Consider the following 21,736-nt stretch of genomic DNA (forward strand, 5'->3'; position numbering starts at 1 on the left):
ATATATATATATATATATATATATATATATATATATATATATATATATATATATATATATATATATATATTAGCAATTATACCCATACCTATGCACATACATCTTTCATACTCTTACGTATACGATATTACAGTTCATATATATCCTATACTAATTATATGTTCAGTTAGTCCTTTCTACTCTCATCACTCTGTCTTGGTATTGTCAGCATTGTCAATTTCTTCTTCTGTGTTTGGTAAACGTTAAATATTTCTGTTACAAATATCGATGTCTATAAATATATTTCTGCCCTCAGCTGAATATTAACCTGTCTATTTATTGTGTTTGATGTGTCAGTTAGTATCATTGTCTCTTGAGCATATGTTCATATTTAAAATGTATCTAAGCAATAGTGTTGGGAACTATCGACTGAAAAGAATCGAAACGGTTGATAGTCGCAAAATAGTCGAAATAGTCGATATTAAAAAAACTGCACGGTTCGATTATTTTGTTCAACTCGTGATGTCAGACGAAGATGTACGAACCCTTTCCTGTATAAATTGAGAGAGAGGAAGGGACGGAGATAATTGCTTGGAACAGTTAATTGTATATGGGCTTATATTTCCAACGGTAGTATAAGCGAGACGGAAATGTACATATTCCTACGCGTACCAACTTTAAAAACAAAATGGAAAAAATATTACTGAATTCTAGTTCACTCCAACCAAAAATAGCGACTGAAACAGTCGATAGTAAAAAGTAGTCAATTACTAAACCGTACAGTCGAGAGTCAATTTCAGTCGATAGTTCCCAACAATACTAAGCCATATATTTTAGGAGTTAGGAGAGCATTTGAATGACAATATTTTATTTTAACAGTTAGTAGATCCCGGTAGGTTTAGAGGGAGTTAGATTTAATAAATTTTAGACACACATTATTGATAAATTCGTCAAAAGTTTAATAATCTTAAAACTTGACGTACATCGGTTATTTAACCACTTTTATCTAAATATTACGATTCTAATAAGTGTATAGGTGTATATAAGTGTAAAAAGTTGTTTTAAAAAATAGAACAAAATCGTATTTTTGACATAAAAGCTACACTAAAAATAATTTACACATTCTATGAAGTCAGCAATCGTGATTTCTTTTATTCAGCAATTCCAGACTGTTATACTTTCTTTTATTGCATCAGCCATTACGACTTGCGAGTGTGAACGTTATACGTTCTCTTCAAAGTAACGACATACGCCATTTATTTTATCTCATGTAATCTCTTCGTCGTGAAAACGACAGTTTCATATATGACAGAACGTCCATAAACAACCCGACGCAAAGTACGAGGCCCCATCCTAAATCATTTCGTCGTGCTGCAGGAAAGTAACTTTTAATAAGCCGAGGACCATATCCGGAATAACTAATTTAACATTTAATCAAGCTAATGTTCCGGGATTCGTTTAAGAATTGGAAGATTCTTAAGTCGGAACGTCGTACGGACCAGGCGTGACGTATATTAGGGAGGAAATAGGTATAGGACGGCGTCTTTCTGGTGATTTCTATGATTTTTTTTTTGAATTAATTGAGAATAAAGTTTTTTCCTTTATATTTTGAGAACGTATATGTATCTAAGCGTTTACAAACAAATTTTTAAAGCTTTTTTTTTTAAATCACACAGTAGATATATAGTCTACTCAAAGTTTTTTTGTACATACGTTATCAAGATGTTTAATGTATTACATTGTTTAACATATAAAGAAGAAAAGAAAAGAACTGGAATTTGAGTATACGAAAATATACTGGCTATTTGGAAGAAAATCACAATAATCAGTATATAAATAATCAGTATATAATCAATTGCTATTATATAAGCAAATACTGAAACCTATAAAGAGTAACATAAAAAAAATACAAATTTTTCAGAACAAAGTTCTGAGTGGTATTCTGGACACACGCTAATACTATAGGACTGATTACCTACACCACGACCTTAAAATACCCACAATCAGTCAAGAAATCAAGAGAATTGCAAGGAGCATGAGACTTCAATCTCATAAGAATATTGGAGTATTGTAGCTTTTGGATACCACCATAATAGGGCACAGGCTCAAAAGGATCAAACCCTCAGATCCAACATGTAGTGTTGTGTAGTGAGGTGCTTATACTAAAGAATACAGCAGTGACATGTATAAACATTATTTCACCAGAGACTGGGATAGGGCCGATGGGTCCTCCTAATTATATACCTAGATTTATGTTAGCATAAAGACAAATTCTAGGTTAGTCGGAAACGACTAGTAACAATATAATAGTTAAATTATAAAAAAAATTGACTACAATTATTGCACTGCCGATTTTCAAAATGTAAATATCCTTTCTGGGATTCACACTTACATACTGTATGCTGTTCATTTATATCGAAAATCTCTATTGCTAAAAGAAACAAAGAATCCTTCCATACCACCCCGTACTGCGTCTCGTGCTTCACCCATTAAACCGGAGGACGCTCACTAAAACGCTTATATCTATTAAATGGTTTAGGAATATTACGTTGAAATTTTCATTGTATATACTGAAATAGTTGTACTATGGATTTGTTAAACAATAACTGATATTTTTAAAGCCTCTACACCTATTTCCCCCCTTAATGAACCTTCATTTTTCCATTTGGTTTTTCTACCCGCCGAACTAAATGTTTTTCATGTATATCGATCAATGCTTGTTAAAGAAACGTCATTTGACTTGGAAGTGTTCTGGAAAGTTTCTGGAAAAAGTCGAACGTCGGCTTTTATCCGAGTTTAAAACTTTAAACGAAACCATATGACGAGAATCTAGGAGAAGTCGGATATGTCGTATTTCAGTTTCCGCGTTTCAAATATTTATGGTCTCGGAATATAAAATAACAGTATTGGGCGTCGAAATCTTGTTTTATCCGCTGGAAGGACTTGCTATTTTATTTTTTTCCACTTTTATGCTTATGTTTCGTTTAACTATTAATACTGTCATTTTTATTGTTGTTTAAAGTTTTGGGTACTACAGAAATGTAAATGCTAATATAATTTTTAAATTTATTGTTAACTTTCATTAAGCTGTAATATATTGTTTTGATATATATGTTTAATAATGGTTAATACATTTTTATAGAAATTTATATTAGTTGCTTGCATGTACTTTGATCATTTTTTCACTTCCATTGAGAAAAATTGGTTCAAAATATATTAATCGAAATATCTTAACTTTTTTCTCACTTATCAGAAGGTGCTATGTCTGATGTGTACGTTGTAATAGGTCGGGCAAATGCCCCACTGCCATTTTGGTTATGTGATGTTTAGCTCAGTTTCGCATTAACCATTGTGTTGTGTAGAAGCCCAGATTTTATTATGCATAAATATAAGCCACAAGAATGAGCCGAAATAGTGACAATATTAATTAAAAATAGTCGTTCCGTTATAGCCACTAAGCGGAAATTGTGTTAAAAATCCTAATCGTCCAGTGCCTCAAACAACGAGAATTTAACGTTTACATGCGAATTTTCGACAATACTGTACGACAGCAGATAGGCCGTATTCTGGAACATAACGGACGTCTCTTAACGCTGAAAATGTGGCTCTGGTGCGCGATAGTGTTACAGAGTGTCCAGAAACATCAATTCGGAGGCAAATTATGAAAACTAATTTGAAAATGCTCTCGTACAAACTTAGTTTGTCCAAAAATTGCTACCGAGAAATCTAGATCAACGAGTCGAATGCAGTAATGCAATCCTAAGGCTGTCTGGTGAGATTGAAAATCGTCTAAATTGATAATGAGCGATCAAGCCCATTTTCTTCTCGGTGGCCACCTCAATAAACAGAATAGTCGGCTTTGGGGAACTCAGAATCCTCAATTAATTCAGTAAACATCATTGCATCCACTAAAAACATCTCTATGGTGTAGTATTCCTGCTGGAAACATCATTGGTCCTTTTTTTGAAAATGACCAAGGTGTTTCAGTTACTGTTACTGCTGAATGGCCGCAAGACAGGATTCGAAATTTTTTTGTGTCTGAAATGGAAGAGCAAGGACTAGAGGACATGTGGTTTCAGCAAAATGGGACCACAGCACACACAGCTCGTTCAACAATTCAATTATTGAATAACGTTTTTCCACGAAGACTAATTTGGCGTAGTGGCTATTTAGCATGGCCAGCCAAATCTCCGGATTTAACAGCACCAGACTTTTTCTTATGGGTTTGTTTAAAATCAAAATTTTATGTGAATAAGCTTCAAGTGATTCAACATCTTAAGGACAATACAAAATTGAAGAAACTCAGCCTCAGATGTTGCAGGATGTCATGAAAAATTCGTTAAAAGAGCCGAAAGTTGCATAGCGAAGCGCGGTCACCATTTAATCGATATACATTTTCAATCATAGTGAAAAAATATATATAGATCAAATAAACTTTTTCTGAATACCAAGCTTACTTATCTTTTCTTTCAGCAAATTTATAGACAATTGAAATGGTAGCGGGCATTTTGACACACGTTGTATATGGCGGAAATTTTACCCGTTCTTATTGAGTCTGTAACTCGCTATTACTGGTCTTTGTTTGAAGCAACACGTCGTTCAATTTGTTTAATTGATTCCGATAGGTATTTACAGTAACAGTTTCATTCGGTTTTAGTAACACGAAATGAACAAGATTCTGTTAATCCCATCATATGCACAGCAAGACTTTATGGCTGTGGGTATTCCACTTCGACGTCGATGTGAATAGCTATTTTGAAATAATTCATGACTTTTTGAGCCTGAAAATGTTGAAATAGCACAACTTTTTAGTATCATCCATAATACGACACAAAAAAGCTCTTGCATTTTTCCTGGAAAGCAATAATATTACGATATTGAAGAGGTTTGAAACGACATTTTCAGTCAATATCTTGCATTCGCATCTAAATATCGGAAGACAGTTGACTCATCAACTGCTAAGCTGTTTGAAAGTTCTTTCAAAGAGTGTTAGCTAGGTTTTTTGTGTAATAAGTTCTGCATTTGTTTTGGAACTTTCTTGGTCTTGCGTTGACACCCCCTATTGGGATATGACGGCAACATATTTAGTCATTAATTGTTACGATTGTAACCTGTAGTATTGGACCCATGAGTAAACTTACTATATACTGAATAACTCAATCTGATAGTAATCGTCATCCTATCTGATAAATAGACATATAGTAGTTTTTAGAATAACATAATAGTGAAATTAAGTAGAATACTAGTTTATAAATTTGTACAAGATATCAATTAACATTGAAGCTATTCTATATATAAACAATATATTCTTATAATATTTAATAACAAAAAATTAGAAAAATAAAAACCGATACAAAAATAAATCAAGAACTTCCGCCCATGCGATATGTGTCGACCCCGTAAACTTTGAAGCGCCATAAAAATTATGGAGCACTATTTTTAAGGGACAAGTTTCACTCGTGTACGTCTCCATATATCCAGGTCAAACTCTGGTTAAAGTTTCTTAAGTGAGCTCGCCTGGTGAAATAAGAATAACGACTTGCAATCAGACCATAAAACCGACCGGAGAGCTGGGCTACGAGTGGGTCTCGGCGAAACATTAATTATAAAAAATCTTGGTCGTCTCCGAGTGGAGGAAAATGCGCAAAGTTTACGCTCAACCTTCCTTTCTTTGTTTCAGTACGAACCGCTACAGGGTGTTTCCGGAACCAACGGACTACAGCAGGTCGTTTTATACGAGTGCCAGGACAATCATCACGTTGAGAAATTGGCGGATACTCGAGGAAAACAGTGTCGCGACCCTCATTCGGAACCTCTTATGTGTAATACGGTGGTAGCCAGTTGGGCAAAAGGATCAGAGGGATTCAGTTTTCCACCAGAGGCTGGATATCCTTTAGATCCAAATAACAAGTAAGTACAATTAATTATATTTGCTTAAGATTCTTTTCCTCTTGCTTGCTTATTCATTATAATATGCTTTTTCATAATCTTTATATTACTTGTTCATTGAAATTGTCTCAAGTTCTTTTGATAAACACTCATATTTTTTATAAAATATGATATTTTGTTACCTCCCATAATATACAACTTATTAAATTATTGATTGTGACTTTAATATACTCAATAATAAATCAATTTTTTATTCAGGCAAATAACGGAAATGATTTCTCAAAGCAATCAATATTGTTTTTTTTTTGTTGTTTATATGTTTTATAAGGCATTTATTGAGAAAAATAGGCAAAATATGTATTAGTTAGCATTGAGAAATATCGACTGAAAACAGTCGAAACAGTCGATAGTCGCAAATTAGCCGAAACAGTCTGTAGTGCAAACACTAGCCACTGAAAATAGCAATTACTATTTCCAGTCAAATGCACGGTTCGACTTTTTTCAATTCCTGATGTCAGACGAAGATGTACGAAAGAAACCTTTCCTATATATATTGTGAGAGAGGAAAGGACGGAGATAATTGCTTGGAACAGTTAATTTAAATGTGCTTATATTTTACAACGGTAGTATAAGCGAGACGGAGATGTACATATTCGTTCACGTACTAATAAGAAAAGAAATGGAATTTTTCTATGGAATGGAATAATACCCCACAAATGTTTTATCGTATTTCAATATGTTAATTGCTATTTTTAAATAATATGCTATAATAAATATAGACAATACTATAGAACTTAAACAAACAGGATCTAAAAACTAAAAGATGTACAATAACCATAAATACTTTATAAAGTAAACAAATATATACTTAAACATATACCTAATCGTAGAAAAAAAACTAATCTATGATATAATTAAAAATGATCGCACAATAACTACTAGAACTTTTTTAAATAAAGTAAATGTTTTATTTATTATTGAACGCAAACATTTTTTAACAAATATCGAGAGAGTAATCGAAATATTACCTATTATTGCCATAAAGATATTTTACTATTTATCATTCCTATATATCATTCAATTTTAAACTTTTTACTCTATTACTTTAGCAATCTTGAAAAATATCGTTCCAAAATGCTGCTATATCAATATATAATATTTTGTTATTTACAAGCAAACTACCAAAAAAATCATAAAACTACATATATTACATATACATCTATATGTAAGCATAAATTGTGTACATTTTTGTCAATAATCGTGGCTAGTACGACAGAGCTAGAACGTTAAAAATCACTCGAATGAAACTGGTACAACCAAAAATAGTAACTAAAAGTGCATCTTGCAAATTTTCTCCGACAATAACAATAGCCACTGCCAAAATCTTTGTTTAGATGAAGAAATGTTTGTAGTTCTTGTACACTGGTTCGCTTCATCACCGGTCTGCATTTGATATGATAATTGCGCTCCTAGTAGGTGATAAATATATCCCTTTATCTGCAATCTTTTATAATTTTGTTACATATTTCTGGTAGAAATTTGGATAATAGTAAAACAAGTTTTATTGCAATATGTGTTGCGCTAAGCGACGTCATTTGGAAAAAACTATTATATGTTTGACGATATTGATTGATTTGTCATTGATTTGGCTTTCTCCTAGGTATTGTTAATAACAAACGTAACAACAAAAGTCGTCGCGTACTAAATTTCTGACTAAATAATAACAAATGTGAATTACATTTAATATTAATATGTCAATACCGAGAAATTTTATTAAATGTTATGTATTCAAAACACATTATGTATTCTAATCGCGGTTTTATAATAGTGGTCGGTAGTTTTAATCGGCATTCAACATTTTTAGTCACAAACGCATATATAAATATTTGACAACCAAGAAAAATATCGATTCTTATTACTTATCCTTTATATTATTCCATATTTTCTCGCCATATAAACCTTCCTTAGAAATCCGCAGATATTTCAAAACCAAATCGGTCTAGCCGTATTAATTTTAATACAAATTTCTTATCTATTTTCTTTTCCAGGTATTATCTGATGGAAACCCACTACGTGAGCCCCATGGACGGTAACATCGGTTCGATTGATGGGTCCGGCCTCCGGTTGTACTACACGCCCGAACTACGCAGACACGACGCGGGCGTCATCTCCATAGGCATGGACCCGAACTGGCGCCACATCATCCCCCCGGGCCAGAACCGTGTAGTGTCGTCGGGACATTGTGTGTCCGAGTGTACGCGACAAGCCTTCCCCAAAACCGGCATCAACATGTTCGCGGTCGTGATGAAAACGCACCGCATCGGAAAACAAGTGGCCCTGAAGCATATTCGGGGCAACGCGGAGCTAGCGCCGATCGCCAACGACGACAACGTCGACTCCGACTACCAGGAATACAGGAAGCTGGAGACCCCCGTGCGAATCCTGCCGAACGACCATCTGATCACGGAGTGTACGTATAATAGTTCGGAGCGTAGTGCGATAACTCTCGGAGGATTAACGAGCCGAGAGGAGACGTGCCTGGTGATGGGACTGTATTATCCGCGGCAAAAATCGCTGGCTGCGTGTCACAGTCTTCCCAGCCTGCCGACCGTGCTTCATTCCCTCGGAATCCAGGAGCTTAGCCCGTAAGTGAGATTAAATTCTAATTGATGTAACGCAACGATTTTGTACTGGATGCGATTTATATGGCGATAAAGGTGAACGGGACCTTTTCTAGTCAATTTATTCATGAGTTTTAACAACTAATTATTTTAGAGTATATCACATAAATAGTTAGGTATTTTAACCCAAGATAAGATGCTTTAAAAATAACTAAATCTCGCTATATTATGTCCCTCTTTCTCTATAAATTCTAAAACAAGCCTCTGACACAGTGACAGTGACAAGTGATAGCCTCTGATCAGAAGAATAAGATTTTAATGAATATTTGTGTAGAAAAACTTACAATTTACAAATATAGTAATTATAACTATGGAATTATAATTTATATACTACAGCTAACAGTTTAATTGAAAAGTCTTCTGGCAAAATTTTTTTTCAACATAATTCCTTTCAAGGGTGATTATAGCGACCCTCCAATTTTTCGATACCATTTTTGTAGTACGATTTGTCCTTTGCTTCAAAATATGCGTCAATTTCGGCGATCACGTCTTCATTCGACATGGATCATTATTTGTGGATATCGCTGATTAAAATACATTTTAGCACCTCATATGTAAATTAGTTGACAAAAATCAACAATTAATAAAATAAAACGAAAATGAATTATTTACTGTAATATTTATTAGGATCTGAGAAGGGAGTTGTTTTTGTGATAATGCTTCATTTATATAGTTCTAAACTACGAAGTTTTCTCTATTGTTAATTAACTTTTTTTATTTAAAAGTTTAACTAATTTTCCAATTTTTAATCATTATTATGATGTAAGAATCCAAACCAATTTCTGTATACCCTTTCTATCAATTCATCGCAGTAAATCTGAATAGTAATACAATGTGTCATGCAGAATTATTAATAATGATGCATCCATTTACCTGGAAATATGTCTCCTGAATTTTGCCATTTTGTTTTAAATATCTTAGAAATTTCTTACTATCATTATTTAAATACATTCAGTTCTCTCAAACCTATCTATCGGGAGAACATTGAAAACTTCAATTAATTATCCTAAAATATCGAACAATATTAAATTTGATATTAATCGTTCTGATTCTGGACACAACTCGAATATAAATCACTAAATTCACCCATTAACTTTTTTCCATTTCCTTCTTTTGCAGGGGTTCGAACCCAGTGAGGATAGCAGCGCCACCGGAACTGGCCGGGATGACCTTGGAATCCCGACTAATCTCCTACGACTGGGACAATCAATTCCAGAGTTTCCAGGATGCGACCATGAGGGGTTCTTTTAAGTCTATCTGTTGGACTTCACAACTCACGTTGCTCCCGGTAAGTGCAAGCCGTGACCTCTTTCATTCATTAATATTTAAGACAATATATTATTAGTATTTAAATTTAATTTCTGCCTTCTGTCGTTCGGGCATAAATAGTATTGAAATATATTTTATTAATGCATTATTTTATTTATAAATTGTCCGTTAACTAACAAACCCTTATTTTATTAACACCTATCGAAATAATGCAATTAAATTACTTTATTTTAGCAAGCGGAATGCTTTCCACTAGAATCGTTTTCAAATATATTTCATATCTGTAAAAATAGAATTAAATTCGACATATTTAGTCATTGAAAGTTAGCGTAATTTATTCGTTTGAATCTTTTAACATATTCTACCATATAAAATCAATAAAAAGTATTGCATTAACGAAATAAAAAGTATATAGGTAAATGAAAGATAATTTATGATATGCAATGAGAAAATAATATCAGAAAATACAATAACGTTCCTTAAAAATATATGGAAATGGTTAGCACAAATGCTGGAGTCGTGGAGGAATGAAATATTACACACATAGAACTACATCAGAAGGTAAAACCGAAGCTCAAACGCTACAATGCAGTTTTGCAAAATAAAAATCAATAATAGGTGGAAATTGAACAGATTCTAGGAAATACTGCAGAAATTAAAATAAAAACAGCAAGAATATTCCTTGATTTTCAAAAGGAAGGGAACTGGAACAATATGCAGATGAAGAAGAATTAATAATGGAAGAATAGAATAGTAGCAACACAAGAGACAAGATTGTAATCCAAGAATTTGATGAAGAAGATAGAATTTGATGAAGCAGATACTTCTAAATATCTTGTCAGGCGATGGAGATACAACACATATTTCAAACTAAAAACATCTCAAATAGGCGTAAAATAAGATTATTTTTCATATTATTAAAACGTTAATGATACATAAAGTAGAAACTGTACCAACGACAAGTGAAGGGTAAACAAAACACACTAGTAAAAACAACAATAGTTAGAACTCTACTGAGGTTATATTATATGGCGAAAAAGGATGAATTATGAGTTAAACGTAGATAGAGTCAGAAAACTAAATTAGACAGTAAATTTGTTTTTACAAAATCATTTTACGTTCATTTTTTATTGTAAATTAGAAAATACAAAAATAAATGAAAAGATTTTGATGGAAACATTAGAGTTTTTTTAAGCCTTAATAAACATTCAAAATTCCATTTCCATATCAGAAAGTGTAAATAATATTTTCTTAATTCTCATAGTAAGTTTTCATAATATATGTATAACCAAAATCAAAATTCAAGAAAAAACATAACCTATTCATTGCATTTTCTACTACATTTTGTGCCTAATACTGAGGTTATATTATATGGGGAAAAAGGATGAATTATGAGTTAAACGTAGATAGAGTCAGAAAACTAAATCAGACAGTAAATTTGTTTTCACGAAATCATTTTACGTTAATTTTTTGTTGTAAATTAGAAAATACAAATATAAAGGAAAAGATTTTGATGGAAACATTATAGTTTTTTTATGCCTTAATAAACATTCATAATTCCATTTCCATATCAGAAAATGTAAATACTATTCCTAATTCTCATAGTAATTTTTCATAGTATATGTATAACCAAAATCAAAATTCAAGAAAAAACACAACCTATTCATTGCAATTTCTCCTACATTTTGTGCCCAATAAACTTACTTTCAGTCTTGAAAGAATCATCACTAAAACCATTTTCGATGATAGTACCCAGTATTTTATTCAAATTATTATTGAATATGTACTACTATTATTAACCAGGATATGTCTCGAGTTCTTAAATTAATAACTATATAGATAACTACTTATATTTTATAAAAATACATTATGTAAGATTATAATTTACTGAATTATTTACTGGCAAAAATTAGTATACTAGATTTTTAAACTTTAACAAATCGTCAATGTCATCGTCAGAGCTTTAGTTAAAATGTTTGAAAAAACATAACAGACATAAGCTGAAAATGACAAAGAAAGGTAGTGGCTGGAAATATCATTTGAATTATATGAATACAAGATGATAGACTAATGAACTTATTAACACAAAAAGGCGTCGAATAGAAATGGCCAAGAACGTAGGTTTGAAGGATTTCAAATTCTATCATACTCATTCATATTAGTAATACTACATAATTATTGAAAGAGATACAAAACACAAACTTGGTTGTTGTTTTTATCTTCAAATTGTTATAACTGCCGTTAGGGCAATCTTAATTTCCTCTTTCCAGGTTGTAAATTTTAAAGCCAATAAAAGTTAATTTAACTAGGGAGGGGGGAGGCCCTTTAATGAACCGAATTAATTTCAATTAGAACTCAGTTTGATTAAAGCGTGCCTTTGTCGTATTAAACGCTGCAAAAACGTTAGATTTACCGAGGAATTTACCCAGATTACCTATTACCCAGCCGGGGTAATAAAAATATCACTTCGCTCGCGACGAAAGGCCGTCTACTTACAATAATTTATTTTCATTTCGGGTATCTTTGCCACTACGTAGGTGGCGCGAGGGGGTAGGGCGGTTTCTGATGAAAGACCTTCTCGTGGTCCTTATCGATTCCCCCGTCTTAAGCTTCGGTTTCTCCGCCTCAATTTCTGCTTATTTTAATTAAGCGTATTGCTTATTTTACGTTCTCGAAGTTTATGTTTGGGTTCACGGATCTGTGAACACCTTAACAATTCTAACTGATTAAGCACACAAAGTCAGTTTGACTCGTTGCCTCCTCCGCGTCCTTCTAAACTGTCTTCGGATGGGTTGTATCGCTCCAAGTGATAATACCTATCCATTTTTTATTTTAAAAAAATCCACGGAGTGCTTGCGCTGTACTTAGTATATTTTACCCCATTCTACAAAAAAATTAACTGAAAAAAATGTTTTTACTGATATAATAATCACTAATTCTGAATTGTTAATATAATAAGCAAATCACAAACAGAATATTTAAATTATGTTATATAACAGGTCAATAGAAAAGTCCCCAGCCTACCATAGTAAAACACTTTTTTTTAGCAAATTTAGTTTTTCTTTTTCAACATAATTGCCTTCAAGGGTGATTACACTGAATATAGCGACCCTCCAACTTTTCGATACCATTTTTGTAATACGATTTGTCTTTTGCTTCAAAATAGGCCTTAGTTTCGGCGATCACCTCTTCATTCGACGAAAATTTCTTCCAGGCGAGCATTCTCTTGAGATTTGAGAACAGAAAATAGTCACTGGGGGGTCAGATCTGGAGAATACTTTGGATGAGTAAGCAATTCGAAGCCCAATTCACGAATTTTGTCAACATTTTCACTCACTTGTGACATCGTCTTGATGAAGCAGCACTTTCTTTTTCTTCAAATGCGGCCGTTTTTCAACGATTTCGTCCTTTAAACGGTTCAGTAACGCTATGTAATAGTCGCTGTTGATGTTCCTTCCTTTTTCAAGGTGATTAGTGAAAATTAGTCCATGCGCATCCCAAAATACAGACGCCATAACTTTGTCAGCCGACTGTTTCGTTTTCCCACCCTTTGGAGAGGGTTCCTCGTGTGCAGTTCACTCGGACGAGTGTCGATTAGACTTCGGCGTGAAACGATTAAGCCATGTTTCATCTATTGTCACTTACCGACGCAAAAACTCGGGATTATTATGATTGATCATCTTCAAACACTGCTACGAATCATCAACTCATCGTTGTTTTTGGCCAAAAGTGAGCTCCCGCGGTCCCATTTTGCACAGAGCTTTCTCATACCCAAATATTCGTGAATAATATAATATACACGTTCAGTTGATATCTTTAGAGTGTCTGCTATTTCATTCACCTTCAATTTACGGTCCTTCAAAATCATTTTGTGGAATTTTTAAATGTTTTCGTTGGTAACAACCTATTTTTGGCCTATAGAATAATATATTTCTGATACTTTTCAATTGACCTGTTATAACGGACTATACGAACACAATTATTTACGCGTGACCTTTGATCCTTTCCATGAACTTGTCACATAAACAATAGTCAATACGGGCCTTTTAATGATATGTCCATAAACATAATAGGCGGCCGCGTAATATCAACGAGTTCCTTGACCCAAGAGCAGCAATAGATATGCATACAATCACAAAAAACACATTGTTAGATCGCGATATCTCGGTATTAATGATATTTTAATTGCGATGTCAGAACGGTGAATGCAATCTTACGTCGGATGGCAGCAGATAATGGGAATATCGTTGACCAGTTTTTAATTTTACGGAAATTGCTTTTTTTGCTGGCATTGCATCTGATATTTTTGTTTATAATCATAGGCAACATGTTGATTCATATAATGGTCTCAGTATTTCAGATCGAAAATATATGGTAACTTCAATTCAAGGTTGACTAATACGAATAGTTTCGAAAGTAGCCGAATCCCCGGACCACGATGATTTTTAATGTATACTCATTTTTTTCTGCCTAGTTGTCATTGGAATCTTGCAGGAATATATGCTGACTTTGTACACACTTACACACGAAAATATTAGGGGGTCATATACACAATAGACAAAATAAAGGAGACCTAACTACAACTGTTATCAACAATGTTATTTACCTTGATAATATGTTTGTAACAGATTTTAAACGTGATTAAAAAATCTAAATAGTAAATACTTACATGAGAATGGCCTTCATGACAATAAATTAAAGATTTTCAAACTATAGCGGCTGGTTTTTGCCTTCCTAGATTAAACCACATATCTCTGTCTTTTTACTGCTTTGGAACTGAAATAGCTTTTACTAATATATAATTATATTAGAGAACCTTATACCACCGATTTACATTAGAGTGCCTGATTATAACACTTGAAATTTATACTACTTGAAACTTACTTGAAATGTCCTTTTTCCTTACAAATCGAAGTTTTTTCAGAAATAACATTTAATAATAAATAAGTAATAAAGTATTTTTACATTGAATTGTCATACAGCAGTTTTTAAAATTAGTTGTATCTTCACAATATTTTGTCTGAAAATCAGCAGTTTATTTTGTTTGATATTTATTTTTCTGTCAATCTACAATTATTATTGTATCAAAATTATCAAAAAACTAATCAGTTTTATTGATGTTTTTATGTTGTTTCAGGGTACTGATGTTGAAGCTCACTATCCCAACATATCGAAACCCTACGTACGGCACAACCTCGACCAATGCAACTACAGGAGATACAGTACCGAAGGATGGCCCGGCGGTACGCCATTGCTGGAACTGGACGGTAACCACATCGAGGGAGTGACACGAAGCAAGGTCTCCCGCAGCAGTAGTCCCGCTCAGAAGGAGAGCCTGGGACTCAGCAGGTTTAATTCCACCAGTAGGACCATGAGTAACGTGTTTTTATCGATCGTTTCCCTCATACTGATCTGGTTCAACCGTTGAATCGGTCACGGTGACTTAGGAACGAACTGAACAATGTTTTTTTCTCGTATTTTAAGTCCTCGATAAGAGCGAGGACGACTCGTCAGTAAATAAGCTGCTGTGGTGTGAACTTTCCTATTATAATTATGATTATTAGTTTCATTATTATTACGATTGTTTATATAAGTTCGTTATCGAGTCATGTCTGTACTAGTCTGTTTGGCCAGCAGGTGTGTAATGTGGTGAAACAGTTGTTCGAATTATTGTGCGGTGACAGTGGTAAAGTATCCGTGATTTATGTCAGATTATAGGGTTTAGAAAAAACAAACGACAATCCATGTTATAATTTGTTACGAAATGAACATAAATAAATCGCTATATCCGATTCGAGTTGTTTCGTGAAGCCATGAAGGAACACAAGCACATTTTTTCATTCACCAAACCAAATACCGTTTTTAATTTAATCGTAAACCTACCGCAAATTTCCGCCGTATATTTTCCTTTGGTTTCGCGTCGAAAGAGACAATATTTTCGCGAAAGTTTCGCTTGTTTTTAATTAAAATCCATCAGGTCCTCGAAAACGACCATCGTTCTGATCAACTTTCAATTTAAAATTAATTAATGTAATGAATGAGAGCCAGAACGGAGAACGACACGAAATTACTTTATTTTGACGGATCAAAAATATTGGAGGACCCCCCGGGGCCCTGTTGGAGAGGCGGGGGCGAGGAGGTGCCCACTTTACGGCAGTAAATAATAGATTGGAGCTTAACCTGCACGTTTTGCGATAATTAATGGAAAAATATTTAAATTTTATCTTAATTAATTTTCGGGAGACGGTATCGTTTAAATGCATTTCCACCGTAATTTGACTCAAAATTATTAGCTGATATTTATTTAATATTTGTCAGAGTTGTTTTCAGATAGAAATTGTTCATGAAAATCCAGGGAAAATATTTCTGATATATTTTTTAGACAGGCAGAATACGATATTTGATATTTTTTTTCCTACAAACATTTGAAGTTATTTTCCGAAATTATTATGTTTTATAAATATATAAGACAAAAAAAATTCCAAAACTGAGAAAAAAATTCTCTAAACAGTCTTTAAAATCATGAAATATGGTTGTTTGTCTTATTAGTAACTAAATCTTCAAAACTTTTTATTTTAATAGTGATCAAGATTTAAAATTTTCAATTAATTTTCAGGAGTTATCATTGTTTTTTAATATATAATACAACATTACCAAAAATAATAAGCTAATAATTATATAAACAATCCTCAATGTCATGAAATGCGATTATTTGTCTTATGAGTAACTAAAAATTTAAAACTCTTTTCAATTAATAGTGATAAAGATTTTAAACATTTCAGTCCAGTTCAGGAATTTTTATTACTCATTAATATATAAAACAAAATTACCAAAAATAATAAGTAAACAGTTTCATGAACAATCTTCAAAACCATGAAATATGGTTGTTTGTCTTATTAGTAACTAAAACTTCAAAACTCTAAACATAATTAAGAGTGATCAAGATTTTTAAAATGTTCACTGCATTTTCAAGAGTCGTTATTTATAAATATATGAGACAAAGTTGCCAAAAATAATAAGCAAACAGTTATACATAATCTTAAAAATCATGAATTATGATTGTTTGTCTCACTAGTAAATAAAACTTTAAGAAAAACTGAAAACATTCAGATAAAAATCATTAAAATTTATAAATCTCTAGATAGATTGATAATAGAGTTCAAAATCACTTGTAATGTATTTATTAAACATAAAATATTCACAATCACAATATGCCTACGGTCTAGTAATTAAAAAACAAATACAGAAAACTATAATATCTAAATATAGATAACTAATAAATAATCAATTAATATATAACTGATAAATTTCTTTATATCTTTAGGGTTAATATTATTATATTATATTATAGTATAATTTACTACTTCTATTAGTAAAAAAATTGTAAGCTATGACAATCAAAAATCATTGAAAATAATGTCTATTTTATTGAATATATTATCATATATTTTAGAGTTGTCAAAAGTCGTTTATTTCGAAAAAAAAGTAAACGATTTCGATCATTTTTCGTTCAGCAATTTGGGCACGTTATTAAAAACGCCACGTCGGCAAATAGCGTCAGTTTTAATTTCTTCTTTTTTTGAAACGCGCCAGCCTCTCAGCCCCCTGACCCTCGGCGAACACGAAAATTTTATTTAATAAGCGCCCTGGTCATCATGTCGTTCCCGTTTGTCATCCCTTTCGCCCTCCTATCGTCGTTCGAAGCCACAAAAAAAAAGGGTGAACAAAATCGATAGATTACGTTACGGATTATTCGCGATATCAAATTGTGGCGTGGGCGAATTATTTTTACCGAATTTCCGAGTTTCGGCTACGACGCAAGTCCGCGGATCAACCGGAAATTCGAGGTTAGGCAACCTTCATGGCGATTTTGACATAAGATCACTGTCATTTTACCCGGTCGAATTTATTCAGCGGCACTCTGCCGATAAAACAGAAAACCATGCCGCGTAAGGTCTGTGATGTAAGTAGTAATAAGCATATTTTTATTATATTTAGTTATTTTCTATTTCAATTTAAGAGATTACTCCACGTTAAACGTTTCGCGGGCTGTACATAGATTATTGAGAAACTTCTAAAGTTGAACCACGTTGATTCTAACGAAAAAAATAACGATGCTAAGTGTATTTTTGATCATTTAACGTGGAACTGGAATTATGAATCCCTCGTAGTTGCTATCGCTGTTTTAATATGACGAAAATTTAGACCCTAACTAAGACTTTGATCAACGATATTGAATCGTTACACTAGCTACGTTTATTATTTCGAAAACTGTATACAGTAAAAAATAAATACAAAAAAAATCGAGCGTTATTTTTGTATAAACTAAAACTGCTTGCACTCTATTTTATTATTAGGTAAGTAGAATTTATAAATATTGTAATAAATTAATGTATAATCTATAAGATAATAAAGTAATTTATATTTTAATGTATTGTTGATCAAAGACTGTCACCAGTACTCCGAAAGTTGATGAAAAAGATAAATAATAATGTGCGGTTCCTTTTGTATATTCTTCTGTACATTTTTTGTCCGATTTTATTGTATATTGGTAGTTTAACTGGTGCTATACATAGTTTATTCTTTGTAAATGTACTGTATCTATTTATTTTTTGTTGTTAATCAACAAATCCCCTGTACAGTGTAGATAACTTGTGTAAAATATTTTATAAATAAATTGCAGTAACTTCTAGCAATCAACATGGTTATTTTATTTATTTCATCGTTTCTATCCCATTGTAGATAATCAATAAAAATTATTTCTTTAGGAAATCTGACTACACATGAAAAGAATACTATATGTGTTCTTAAGGAGAATTACTTTATTATTCAAAAGGTATGTTAACAAATTCTCCAAATTGGCCTGTACCATTTCTTAGCTATAAAAAAGTACTTTTCCGGAAGGTTAATGATGGTGAAGTCATCAACTACAACTTGCAAGAAGTGGAAAGTAATAATAAAGAGTGATTATTTAAAGGCATTACTTAAAAATTGTCTTGGAGAAGATGGCGCTGTCTTTACGATAAGTCTTCACGTATTCTCATAGTTGATAAGTTGTGTAAGACTAACACGACCCTAGTTAAAAATTCGTTGGTTATCAGAAAGCATCACAACAAATTAGTGGCAAATAATTCAAAATCTTGCAATTCTTGCTTTAGAGACAAACAATAGAAATACATGAAATAACACCTGGAAGTACCAAGAGTAGCAGTACTAGTGAAGATGATGTCTTTATTGTTTATGTGAACGGGGATAGTGGTCAACCACAGTCACCAAAAATGGAGTTAGCTGGTCTTCTAAATGATAAAGGCATAGAGCTTAACGTCTTTGGAATTTATTTAAATATAAAAACTATGCTTATACATTATAACACGAGTTTGTGTCTGACAATACATTTGCCTGAGGATTGATATATATATATATATATATATATATATATATATATATATATATATATATATATATATATATATATATATATATATATATATATATATATATAAAGCTTAAAGCCAGTACAGCCACTATTTTCTTTGTTAGACCTTCAGTTATTATGTCTTACACTGGGAAATCACTACAAAAATGTGAAATATTTTTTTTACTTTGGTTTTATTTATTTTTTAAACTCACTTTTTATGGGCGAAGTTCTACTTGAACGCTTTTCTCTCCATATATATATAGCTAGCTAATAGTTCGAGTTAAGTTATTCTTTCTCTTTTATTAAAGCAAACCAATACATCAATATACCGGTGACAGGCTGACAATTGATTTAATGGCTATCATAGTCGGCCTTATTCGAATTATACATTCATCATTCAATTCAATCGATAAAAGATTGTTTACATTAATGAATATATAGCTTCATATAATATTAAGCGCTGGTCATATTTAAATTAACAGTAGGTCGTATGTTTTGTCAGTTAATTTAAATAAAATATTTTATTAATATTTATTGGCGATATGTTGGTATAAACCAGATATGTATATATTAGCAGAGGAAACTAAAACGGACGTATTATGATCGTTGGTATAAATAGGCTACATTTGTTTTTTAGTTCTTGTTTTTTTCAGCTATATAGGCAAATGTTGTATAAGGTGGGGCAAAAGTCCTGCTACCATTTTGAATGCTTGGTTCTTGGTTATGTGACGTTCAGCTCAGTTTCACTTTAACCATTGTCTTGTGTAGACATCCAAAATTTATTATGGATAAATATACGCCACAAAAATGTAGAGAAATAGTGACAATATTTCTTCAAAATAATCGTTCCATTATTGCCACTCAGCGGAAATTGCATCAAAAATATCCTAATCGTCCAGTGTCGGTTTTTAGGGAACACAGAATCCTCAATTAATTCATGAAACATCATTGCATCCACTAAAAACAACTGTGTGGTGTGGGATTCATGCTGGAAACATCAATGTTCCCTTTTTTAAATGACCAGGGTATTGCAGTTACTGCTAAACGGTACCAAGACATGATTCGAAATTTTCTTCTGCTTGTGCTTGTGCTACATAATAACTGAAGGTCTAACAAAGAAAATACTGGCTGTACTGGCTTTAAGCTTTTATATAATGCATTTTGCAATATTATTATGTAAGGAAGATCGCTAGTCAGGTTTGTGAGAGAAATTATGATGTTAATAATGAAGGTACTTTTATTAAAATATTTGCTTGGCAGAAATAGTTTTCTCGATTTTATTCCCATTATTTAATGTAAAACATAACCAACGCTCTGATCGAATCCAATGTATTAAAAAGTTAGTAGAATTATTGCAAAGATCCTACTAGATAATATTGTGTACTGACCACAAAGTTATTTTGAACTATTTATGCACATCTAGCTACAAGAAGATGTTTGGTAGATAACAGTCTCTTTTCTTGAATGAATAAAATAGTACATACCAAATTAATGTCTAGTATCAAGAAATTTCTGATATATATTATAAACGGTGATGTAAAATAAATCGCATATGACAATCGGAGGCATCAACGTGGTGGGCTGTGCCTTGTGATGATGTGCCATCATTTGCACATCACCACAAGGCAAAATTGTCGCGAGAAAAACTGATTCCTTGTGTATGGTTAAGTTAGAAGCAAATGGATACCATGAGCTATCTCCACGTGATCCAACGATTGATTATTAACACTACCAACGCAGCTAGAGCTACTAAATTCAAATAATTGAAAGAAAACTACCTATACTGAATAAGAGGAGTAGTGATGACAACACTCGACAGCAAACCTTTGTGTTGACTCTCCAAAAATGTTGCTAAAAAGCTGGATTAATATATGCTACACATAATTAAAATACAGTACACTTTCCCTATCATTCCTTTTAACCTCTAGAATTATTTTAATGTAATTAACCTGTTTCCAAAAGAAGCCAGTGAAGACTACATGATTATTTAATTTTATTTAAGCCTCCTGCTGATTAGGAAGTTCTGGTTTCGAATTCCATTTAGAATCCCCCATAAATTAATAATTTACGGTCTTTTGTTTCGATAAAGATGAAAGCATACTTTAGGTGTATGAAAATGTAAATAATAGTTGTAGATCTGATAGTATAACAAGTTAAGTGCAGCTTTGGTTTTGTTGATTTCATTTCGAAAATGTCGATGTCTAAGCTCCATCATGCTCGAAAATGTGGAAAAAAATTAATCAATCTCTTCGAAAACTTTGAATCGCTAAAGGATCGCAATAAATTCAACTTATTTCTCTGACGGATGGTGACTAGTGATGAAAAGTGGATCACTTATGACAATGTCAAGTGAAAACCAGAAGACCAAGCCAGAATTGACGACCAGAAAAGTTCTGCTATGCTTTTGGTAGGAATAGCAAAGAATCATATACTATAAGCTGCTCATCAACGGCCAAATTTTTAGTTAAACCTACACGGTGTACCAATTGGACCGTTTGAA

At 32.5% G+C, this 21,736-nt stretch overlaps 1 protein-coding gene across 2 annotated transcripts in view; it reads left to right on the plus strand.

Annotated features, from left to right (window-relative positions):
- Window positions 1-18,520, plus strand: part of olf413 (DBH like monooxygenase olf413) — a 177,803-nt gene extending 159,283 nt beyond the window's left edge. For both annotated transcript variants that reach the window (XM_076413598.1, XM_076413599.1), the window contains exons 5-8: window positions 5,660-5,889; window positions 7,917-8,513; window positions 9,669-9,837; window positions 14,956-18,520. In XM_076413598.1, the coding sequence (XP_076269713.1) occupies window positions 5,660-5,889; window positions 7,917-8,513; window positions 9,669-9,837; window positions 14,956-15,246 (1,287 nt within the window). In that variant the 3' untranslated portion in view covers window positions 15,247-18,520. The remainder of the gene's footprint in view (window positions 1-5,659; window positions 5,890-7,916; window positions 8,514-9,668; window positions 9,838-14,955) is intronic.
- Window positions 18,521-21,736: the final 3,216 nt, after the last annotated feature.

Source organism: Rhynchophorus ferrugineus, unplaced genomic scaffold (genome assembly GCF_030347505.1).
Source record: "Rhynchophorus ferrugineus isolate W39M unplaced genomic scaffold, kcgeb_rfMv2 rfM9, whole genome shotgun sequence".
Classification (NCBI taxonomy): Eukaryota; Metazoa; Arthropoda; class Insecta; order Coleoptera; family Curculionidae; genus Rhynchophorus; species Rhynchophorus ferrugineus.